The sequence below is a fragment of the Drosophila miranda genome (genome assembly GCF_003369915.1).
Source record: "Drosophila miranda strain MSH22 chromosome Y unlocalized genomic scaffold, D.miranda_PacBio2.1 Contig_Y1_pilon, whole genome shotgun sequence".
Classification (NCBI taxonomy): domain Eukaryota; kingdom Metazoa; phylum Arthropoda; class Insecta; order Diptera; family Drosophilidae; genus Drosophila; species Drosophila miranda.
Window position 1 is genome coordinate 8,081,444 of NW_022881603.1, and position 11,164 is coordinate 8,092,607.

The 11,164-nt window shown below is 45.7% G+C and overlaps 1 protein-coding gene across 1 annotated transcript; it reads left to right on the forward strand.

Annotated features, from left to right (window-relative positions):
* The first annotated feature begins 485 nt into the window (after positions 1-485).
* LOC117190941 lies at positions 486-11,164 on the forward strand. Its single transcript, XM_033395938.1, has 2 exons — positions 486-3,213; positions 9,657-11,164. The coding sequence occupies exons 1-2, from the start codon at positions 792-794 to the stop codon at positions 10,541-10,543; spliced, it is 3,309 nt and encodes a 1,102-aa protein (XP_033251829.1). The 5' UTR covers positions 486-791; the 3' UTR covers positions 10,544-11,164.

Below are 11,164 nucleotides of genomic sequence, written 5' to 3' on the forward strand. Positions count from 1 at the left end.
TGCAAAGTGGCGACTCAGGGGGAGAGAGAGAGCTTGAAAAAGAGAGAGATAGAGAGAGAGAGTTGGGCAGGAGGAAGGCAGACGCCGTTTGCTTTTGACTTTTTTCTGTCGTTGCAAAAACAGACTTATCGGCTTTTGTTTTTATTTCTGTTGCTTTTACTAGAAAGAGAGAGAAAGAAAGCTTTGCCCCATCCGGCCACCAGTTTGGCATGTGCTGCCTACCTGCCACACCCCACCCCACCCCACCCCACCACACAAACAATTTAAGGAATGCCAAAACCTTAAAAATTGTTACTTATATACAACGTATCAAAATGGACCGTGTTCTGATGGCTTAAACAGGCGGAATCATGAAACAGTTGGGTGGATGCTTTAAAAAGTTGGATCAGAAATACGAACCGCCACCATTGCCTGATCTTCTCGTTTCAATAGTGGAATTCGAACCCAGAGAGATAAGCTTTTAAATATTAAAATAGATGTGCTTTTACTTACATTTTAACACTAATGTTGAGGAACGTATAACAAGTCCATCGCTAAGCGAAGAACCATCGGCAAAGGAGAACAAGAAGAGAATGGAAGAGACGAAAATTTGTATACACACATATTCTTACCGCCGCTGCGACGGCATTTTTTTCAGTACCAAATAGACATCGAACTGGACAAGAACAAAATAAATACAGTCCACTAGAATCAAATCCGTCAAGCATATCATTCGCGAACATTCTTTGGTCCTTCGAGCCGGATTCTTGAACAGTTTTGTGTGCTTTGGTGTTCATTGAAAATTGTTTACAATGGAACAATTAAAGGCATTGGTAAAAGCCCGTGGCAGACTCAAGGCCATTATCACACGCGCATTGCCTTGTGCTGAAGGGGAGGAACCAACTACAACGGCGCAGGTCACCTCACGAATGGAACTGCTCCAATCGGCTTGGAAAGAGTTCTCACAACTTGCAGATTCCATAGCCCTTCTCGAACACGTGGATGGGTATGGGGATCCAGAGGAAGACAATGCACTCTACGAGGAAAAGTATCTATTGGCACATGCAATGATTTTGGAGAAAAAGGGGTTGGTACAACCAACTACAACTGCAACGATCAAAGGGGATGGCAGCAGAGAGCTTCATCTAAACAACGACGCAGTACTCAGCCTGCTACAACAGCAACAACAGCTATTTGAACAGTTAGCTGCAAACCAGAACACGACGAACATGTCTATGCGTGCTGCTGGAGAGAGCGAGAGCGTCGAGTTTAGACGCACACCAATACAGAGCGAATTGCCAAAAATTCAAATCAAACGGTTCGCTGGCAGCTACACAGAGTGGCCAGCATTTCAGGATATCTATGAAAGTACAATTCATAGCAAGCAGCATTTGACGAACACACAGAAGTTTCATCATTTGAAAACACTACTCATCGATGAGGCTGCCAACTTGGTACGACATTTGGCGATCACGGACACTGCTTACAACACTGCATGGGAGCGTCTCAAGGAAAGGTACAATCGGCCGAGGCATATCGTAAACTCGTTTTTGGAACAATTTATGAGGTTGCCCACAACTACTAAAACTGATGCGGCGATTTTGCGTAAAGTGTCCGACGGTGCAAACGAAATTGTACGTGGTCTGGACGCCGTAAATCAAACGGGACGCGACTGTTGGATTATATATCTAGCACTGGAAAAACTTGATGCCGACACGAGGCGCAGGTGGATTGAACGCAGTTTGAATAAAGACTCACCCACTCTCGACGACTTCTTCAAGTTCTTGGATGCTCGTTGCGAGGAATTGGAACTAAGCAAAGGGGAGCCTGCGTCTGAAGGGAAAACAGTAACTCACGGGGACAAATCAAAAAGAATCACACACTCGATGGTGCCAGTTGAAGGCAGCAACTGCACCAAATGCCATTCGACACAACACATTCTGTATGGCTGTCCACAATTTTTGGAAATGACAGGTTTGCAAAGGCGCTCTTTTGTAAAAGATAAAAATCTATGCTATAACTGTTTGAAGCCTGGTCATTTGAGCAACAAGTGTAAATCAAAATACACATGTAAACAATGCAAAGGTCATCACCATTCACTACTCCATTTACCAGATACTACATCGGGTATTATCGGGACCTTTGCGCAAACAAAAGGGGATAATCAGAGCAATTCAAACGCGCATTATAACACTTCGGTGACTTCAAGTCACATTGCCCAAGCAGAGGGCACACCATCGATTGTATGTGCGCAAGGCACTGCACAATCTACTCAAGCAAAAGGATTGAACAGAAGCACATTACCCACGGCCATGGTTTATGTTAAAAACGCAAATGGGGACTACATAACATGTCGCCTCTTATTGGATACTGGCTCAGAACACTCGTATATATCGGAACGTTGCATTCACGCTCTTGGATTGGCACGGTCACAGTCACGCATCCTTGTTTCGGGAATATCTTCAGTAAAAGCCGACACCACAAGGGGATTCAGCACACTTCACATCAAGTCCCGAATTTCTGAGGATTATTTGACTGTACACGCCCATGTACTTGGCAGAATCACTTCATCAATGGGAAGGCAAAACATTGATGCATCGGCACTCGATGTGTTTAGTGATCTTCAATTGGCTGACACACACTTCTGCACAAACGCACCAATTGACATACTATTGGGTAGCGAACACGTATGGTCTACATTTACAGGAAGGAAGATGTATTACAGCAAGGGCAATCTTATCGCCATTTCATCAATTTTTGGATGGGTTATTACGGCACTCATGACACCCCAAGCAAGCAACGCAATTTCACTAACAACAACATTGGATATAGATGCTTCGCTCCAGAAGTTTTGGGAGCTGGAGAACGTCGACTGCACGACCAAACTTGAACCCGAAGATGAACAGGTCGAGAAACACTTTCTCACCACACACACTCGCGATGCAAATGGGAAGTATATCGTGGAGCTTCCATTCCACACCACACACCCGGAATTTGGAGATACTCTACAAGGAGATCTACAGCGTTTCAAAATGGTTGAACGTCGCTTGCAACAGAATGAGCAGCTACGAATACAATACATACATTTCATGCGAGAATATCAGACTTTGGGACACATGCGACAACTGCCAACGGAAGAACTCACCTCTGGGCAACATTTCTACATGCCACACCACCCTGTGTTGGGTCGAAAACTCCGAGTAGTTTTCGACGGGTCATTCCGCGACGCCAATGGTAAGACTTTGAACGACACTCTCTTTACACGGCCGAGCATTCAACGCGATCTGTTTGCTGTGTGCCTGCGCTTCAGAATTTACAAATTCGTATTCTCAGCGGATATTGTGAAAATGTTCCGCCAAATATGGGTCTGCAATAAGCATCGAGATTTTCAGAGAATCGTTTGGAGGGAAGATCCAACCGATCCAATCAAACACTTTCAACTATGTACCGTCACCTACGGAACTTCATGTGCGCCATTCCTAGCGGTTCGGGTGTTGCAACAACTGGCTTCGGATCATCATCATGAATTTCCGAATGCTGCAAAAATCCAACTGGAAGATTTCTACGTTGACGATGTTCTTACTGGATCAAACAGTGAGGATGAGCTACTGCGGAACCGGAACGAACTTATAAATGGGTATCCAATACCAAAGGCATAGCAGAGGAGGATACCGACGCCTACACACAACCAACTCAATGGTCACCAGTAAAGGTTCTGGGACTCTACTGGCATCCTGGAAAGGACACGCTAACATACAATGTGGGTCTATCTGCAAATCCTAACTGCACAAAAAGACAAGTCTTGTCCGATGTTTCACGGATATTCGACCCACTTGGACTCTTGGCACCCGTCGTGGTTCAGTTCAAGATTCTTTTTCAGCGACTATGGTTACTCAATCTGGATTGGGATGATCCACTTCCAACAAAACTGGCGGACAATTGGCTGAAGTGGCGCGCTGACCTCGACACATTGCAGCAGTTTCAACTACCACGTTTGGTTGTCAACTACGCAGACAACATCGAGTTGCACGGATTCTCCGATGCTTCTATCAAGGCATACGCGGCTGTAGTTTACAGCAGAGTAATACACGACGACGGCTCTGTGTCCGTATTTTTAGTGGCTGCAAAGACAAGGGTGGCTCCACTCAAGAAAGCAATCCTTGCCACGCCTGGAGCTTTGCGGAGCACTTCTTCTGAGCCAACTCATACGATCAATTAAGGCTGGATTACGACACAAAGATACAACTGTATTTGCATGGTGCGACTCTACAATTGTATTATCGTGGTTATCATATGCACCAGCCCAGCTGAAGACGTTTGTTGGGAATCGAACCTCGGAAATTCTGGATTCCATTCCATGCCATGCTTGGCGTCATTTTTTTATTTTTTTTTTTTATTTTTTTATTAAGCGTTGAATCCGTACATTGCATATAACGTATCTTAACATCACTGGTAAATAATATTGGGGTAGCCAAACCTAATGCTAAATGCGAGAGGACTTACAAAAAATATAATATTATAATATTGGGAGGGAAACTTAGAGTTGGCCAATAGTTTTGGCAAAACCCAATCTCTTCAACCGCCTCAAAGGCCTGGCAGGTAGTAATCGTCTGGCGAGCATACTATGGTGTCTAATTAGCCTGTCACTGTATCTGCTGGTGTGCCTTCCAATCTGATCCTCTACTGTATGAAGATTCAAATCCCGATGTAGGGTGGAGCCGCGCACGTACCAAGGGCAGTTCGTTATTTGCCTCATGGCGCGATTCTGCAAGACCTGTATCCGTTTATAGTTCGATTTGGCAGCTATACCCCAAATCTGCACACCGTAGAGCCAGATCGGGGCTACACAGTGTACATAAACTGCTCTTTTGGCTCTCAGTGACATGCTTCTTCTGTTAATCAGCCACCGCAATTGCTGCATTCTTTGCCCACATTTACGAGCCGTAGCTTTCAAGTGTGGACCAAAAGTAATACGCTTATCAAGGGTGATATCGAGATACTTTGCTTGCTCTGGTTGGTCCAAAGTAACGCCTTCAAACTTTATGGGTGGGGTGTGGTCTATGAGCGCTTTCAGGGTGAAGCATGGATTGGTGGTCTTCAGTGGGTTGACTTTTAAATTCCATCTTTTGCACCAAGCTGCCAAAGAGTAGAGGTACTCTTGGAGACCATCTGCTGCCTCAAGGCGGCACTTGGAGCTGTGGAGCAGTGCTATATCGTCCGCGTAGGTAGCAAGCAGAGCCTTACGGGGGGCCTCCATATGTTGCTCGCTTGGGGAGGGTAGATCTGCAGTATAGATAGAGTAAAGCAGCGGGCCAAGGACGCTGCCCTGTGGAACTCCAGCTCTCATTTGGCAAGGTGTTGAATGTGTGTTCCTGAACCTGACCATAAACTGACGTTCTTCCAAGTATGATCGTAGGACATCGTAGTATGGTGCTGGGAACAGTTTTTTAATTTTGTTCAGTAGGCCGATATGCCAAACTCTATCGAAGGCTTGCTGCATATCAATGAAGACTGCATTGCAGTATTCTAGATCATCATAGGCCTGTAGGATGTGTCCTGCCAATCTGTGGACTTGCTCCACTTTGCCGTGTCCCTCCCGAAAGCCAAAGTGGTGATCCGGCAAGATACGGCATTCCTTGATTATACTACCAAGACGATTGGCAAGAAGCCTCTCCCATACCTTAGATAAGGAAGACAAAAGACTTATTGGCCGATACAACTCAGGGTCGTCCTCCGGTTTTCCAGGCTTATAGATCATCAGGATTGTTGCTATCTTCCACTGCTTAGGGAAAAACTGCATCCTTAACATGGCGTAAAAAATGAGCACTATGTAGAGTATCGCCCGAGTAGGCAATGCTTTCAGTGTGGAAAGTAGAGGTGTTTGCAGACTATCTTTTGTCTCTTTGTACTGCGCCTCCGTGGCGAATTGGTAATGGGTGAACCTGTCCCCTAAATGATGTGCAAACGAATTGGCCTGCTCTTCTTCGTCTCTAGCAAGTTCACCGTTGGGACACCGGATGGGAATCTGTCTGAACGGTTGTCTCTTAAGAGACTTAGTGGTCTTCCAAAGCGAATATCTAGCATCCACGGTGTAATCCATGGAAGCAAGCATTTTTTCAAAGAAGTTGCTTCGAAGTTCTCTCAGTGTGTTTCGAAGTTGCTTGGCAGCCCGGTTCCATAGAATTCGGTCCCATGGGTCTTGAGATCGGATTTCGCGTCTGCGAAGTCTCCTTTTTTGTGACAAAAGCTCTCTGGCCTCTCTCGTAAGAACTATTCCATAGGCGGCCCTTGTCGGAGGATGCGAGGGCGTTGAGGCAGCAGCAGCCATGTGTATACTCTCTGTGATGTTATCTACAGCCATCTCGATATCTTCCTCAGAGTTTAGCGTGACGTTCAGTTGAATCGACCTCTCCAAATGTTGCCTAAATGCGAGCAGATCAGTGTGCTTGGTGACTAGATGAGGGCTTGGATTTTCTATAATGCCATCTGTTTTAATGCTGATGACTAAGGCCAGATGGTCGGAGTCCAGATCCCAGCTCTGACTTATTGTTGCTTGAGAATCAGGAATACCGTGATGTACTGCGAAGTCTATGCAGGACGGCGTGTGATTGAGTACATATGGGTACCTGGTTGGTGATCCAGTTGCAAGGATCTTAGCGCCAGTAGCAGAGATGGCTTCCGCTAGCTCTCGCCCCCTAGGGGAATTGTAAGTGTCTCCCCACAGCCAGTGTCGGGCATTCCAGTCACCACCAACCAAATACCTTTGCCCGCAAGCACGGAGTGCATCGATGTAATGTCTTTCCTCAATCCTGACACTGGGAGGGCAGTAAATGGCGCTGAGCTCCACATCGCCCAGTCCTGTGGCTACTTTTACTGCTGACATTTGCATGCTGCGTGTCTCAATGACCCTTTGTGGAAAATGACGAAGCGAAGTCTTAACTAAAACCGCAACTCCACCAACGCTATTATTATTCCTCGATGGCTTGAAGGCTGGATAGAAGGCATATCCATTTATTTTTACAGCTGCCCCTCTTTTAATTCTGATCTCTGTCAAAAGAAGAATGTCAACGCTATTCTTGTGCGCGAAGAGCTCAACTTTTTTTGCTTTCCCTGAAATGCCGTTAGCATTCTAGATGAGAACCTTTAGTGGGTTCATTGAGATGCTGAAACGTTGTTCTGGAGCTGAAGATTAGATTGCTTAATCGTGTTGGCCAATTCAAAAACCATTTTTTCAAGTTTTTCAAGGCGTTGATTGGTTTGCCTGTTATGCTGCTGCTGTTCTTGCTGCTTTTGCTGTAGCCACATAAGAAACTGCTGCTGCTGCTGCTGTTGGAGCTGTTGTTGCCATTGTTGAAATTTTGTCTGCTGTTGTTAGCAGTGCATGAACTTCATATGAATTCTGTTGCTGGTTATTCAATCCTTGTGGCTGATGCGCTTGTAGACTATGAAAACGACGCTGAGCAGGTGTAGCAGGTATTGCATTTGAATTACCATTTGCTACGGCAGCATAGGAGGCTCCTGTATTACTTCTAGTGCCTACCAAAGGTTGGTGCTGAACAATATTTCGCTGGTGCTGCTGTATTGTTGGTCTATTAGCCCCCTTTTTGTGACTAGACTGCAAGGTAGGAAACTGTTGCTGGTCTCCAGGAAGTGTGGTAGAGTAAGCATATGCCACTTGATTATTTAAGGGGACATGACCCGTCCTGTTCGTATTAATTGCCTTCTTTGCGGAGCCCATTGATCGGCGTAGAAACTCCTGATACCATTGGCATCCTTTGTAACTGGCCATATGGCTTCCAGAGCAGTGAATGCAGGTTGGCTGTGCATCTAGGGGGCGTGTGCATTGTGAGGTTTGGTGATTTTCACCGCATCTGGCACAGTTGTGATGTCGGCGGCAGTATTTGGCTGTGTGGCCGAAATCCTGGCATCGACGACATTGAGCAATCTCTGTGGATTTTCGCATCCTTTCAATCCTTATTTTTTGGCGGCAAAGGGTCTTGACTTGGTAAATTTCGTTAATTTTTGCACAAGGCTTAATATTAATGAAAAAATATTAAGTTTTTCGTCCTTGTTAGTCCTTGAGCTTGGATTATGGATGTGAAGGACCTCGAAGCCCAACATTTTAAAATCGGCGGTAATATCATTGTTTAGGGTGCTATGATGCAGGTCTCTTACAACAATTCTATGAGGCTTTTCAGTCTGCAATTGGTATGTGTGGAATTCTATTCCAATGACATCGAAACAATCCACAATTGCTCTATAGGTATCACTGTCTTTGGGGAGGATTCTGACCGTTTCCCCCTGGTTAGCTTTGACGACAACGTTATTCAAATTTGCAACGTCCTTTATGACATCAAATAAGTCATTTAAGTTGCTAATATTGACAACTATTTGCGGTGGTTTTGGAGGGCCTTTAAGCTGAATACCAGAGCTCGTTGATTCTCCTTGAAGACACTGGTCTGTATTAACTGCTTCATAAAGGTGTTCATCCAGTTGGTCATTTCCAGCGTCTGCATCGACATTCATCCGAACTTCCTCATTATTACTATCACTTGGGATGTTCGTGTCAAGAATGGAAAATCTGTTGTTGGTGTTTGCCTGTTGGCTTGGAGGGCCCTTAAGCTGAATACCAGAGCTCGTTGATTCTCCTTGAAGACACTGGTCTGTATTAACTGCTTCATAAAGGTGTTCATCCAGTTGGTCATTTCCAGCGTCTGCATCGACATTCATCCGAACTTCCTCATTATTACTATCACTTGGGATGTTCGTGTCAAGAATGGAAAATCTGTTGTTGGTGTTTGCCTGTTGGCTTGTAGTGGGGGCAAGCCCAGGTCCCGGCCGCCGCTCCCTCGTTTAGATTTAGATGACAAAGTCTATCGTTTTTTCTTTTGCCCGTTCTCCGTTTTTGAGCATCCAGAAGTCGTTCGGCAGCAGTGCGAAGTCTTTTTGCCTCAGTGTCGTCGGGGCATGTGGATATGGAGTTTTCTTGGCTATCAAAGCTTAGTGCAGGGCAGATACTGCTTATTGTAGCAGTTGCCATGGTGTAGGTGGTGTTGTTGGTGGCACTAGTGAATGTTACTGTTGTTGTGGTTTCTGTGCATGTAGAGCGTTCAGCCTCTCAACGGTACTCAGAACGAATCTCAGAAGGTAATTTGCCTGATATTAGAAGCATTCTCTCATTATCAGTCATGATAAGCCGAGAGTCAGATGAACTATTCGCATTCATTATACCGTAGCTGATAAGCGAAGTTTTTATTGCCCCTCTTGTGCGGCTGTGCGCAGACTGAGGTGAATGTCTTGCCCGAAGGGCAGTGAATACAGTTGTAAAAACGTTCACAAATGTGTTTTTTGTTTTTGTCCAATTGCCGACACCGCACAAAGCAGCACCCGAATTTACGATGTATGCTATTTTTAGCACACAAGAGAATGCTCCGCTAAAGCAGAATAAAGAAAACAACTTAGCACAAGCGCGACACAACCGATCTCTATGAAAGTTGATTCGAGACTTTGGCGTCATGTGGACTCCAAAACAAACCCAGCTGACTGTGCGTCCAGAGGCCTCATGGCTGCCGATCTCATCGACTTTCGGCTGTGGTGGACTGGTCCTTCATGGCTACGTGACAACGATCAATTCTTGGTAAAGTTGAACAACTCAAAGTTTTACGTTACTCTTTCAGAAACTGGCATACAAAACGAAGTCAAAACCAATTGTTTGTCTACATTGGCCGAATCACAATTGGATAATCCGCTGGAAGAACTAATAGCCCGAGTCTCCTCCTGGTGGAAGCTGGTGCACACTACTGGCTTTGTCCCTCGCTTCATCCAACGCACAAAACATCCATCTCGGGACAGGAGCTCCCAATCTCTAACATTTCATGAGATACGGACTGCACGGATTCTGTGTTTGCGTTACGCGCAAACCTGCTTTCAAGATGACTACCAATTGCTACTTGCCAAGAAGCCATTACGGAGCCGATCGCAGCTTGTGAAACTGTCACCAATCATTGACAAAGACAATCTACTCAGGGTCGGCGGACGATTGCATCACTCTAAATTGCCAGAAGAGGCGAAACATTCAGTTTTGCTGCCAAAGACTCATCGCATCACGAAACTGATCTTGGAACACGAGCACCGGGTCAACCACCACCCTGGTGTTTCTGCACTCTTCGTAATTGTTCGGCAAAGGTTCTGGATATTTGGCGCACGTAACCTCGTACGCAAAATAACGCACGAATGTTTGGCATGCTTTCGACAAAGACAGCATACATCACAGCAACGAATGGCTGATCTACCCAGCATTCGTATCACACAAGCAGTGCCATTTGTCAACACCGGTTGCGACTATGCTGGGCCAATCCTTCTCAGGGATGGCAAGGTTCGCAAACCACGTATAAGCAAGGGCTATATATGCCTATTCGTTTGCCTGGTCACATCGGCAATACATTTGGAACTTGCCACGGATCTCACCACTGAACCTCAATGCTTACATTTGAGCAGATGCATACCCTACTTGCGCAGGTCAGCAGGTCAACTCACGTCCTCTATGCTACACACCGGATACTGAGGTCAACTATTTATCGCCGGCTCACTTCTTAATTGGACGACCATTCACCACTATACCGGAGGCTGACTTGGGTCACATTACTGTGGGTCGATTGGGGTACTGGCAGAGTATCCAGTCCATGTACCAAGGCTTCTGGAAACAATGGCATCAGGAGTACCTGACCACTCTTCAACAGAGTCCAAAGTGGACCACGTCAAACCCTAATATCTCGATCGGAGACGTTGTGCTTGTGAAGGAGTCCAACAGCCCACCGGCTTCATGGCACATCGCAAGAGTTATAGAAGCCTATCCAGGAAAGGACGAACTGGTTCGAGCTGTCAAGCTCAAGACCGCATCTGGAGAATTAACCCGACCAATTACTAAAATCGCGGTATTGCCCCGTTCCGAAACTTTGTTTCAGGGGGGGCCGGGATGTTGAGGAACGTATAACAAGTCCATCGCTAAGCGAAGAACCATCGGCAAAGGAGAACAAGAAGAGAATGGAAGAGACGAAAATTTGTATACACACATATTCTTACCGCCGCTGCGACGGCATTTTTTTCAGTACCAAATAGACATCGAACTGGACAAGAACAAAATAAATACAGTCCACTAGAATCAAATCCGTCGAGCATATTATTC

What these genes read in the sequence shown, in the direction of transcription:
- LOC117190941 (XM_033395938.1), top strand. Translation starts at nt 792, where the DNA reads ATGGAACAATTAAAGGCATTGGTAAAAGCCCGTGGCAGACTCAAGGCC. An exon ending in GTCATTCCGCGACGCCAATG is followed by an intron (nt 3,214 to 9,656) that starts GTAAGACTTTGA and finishes TTACTCTTTCAG; the next exon opens with AAACTGGCATACAAAACGAA.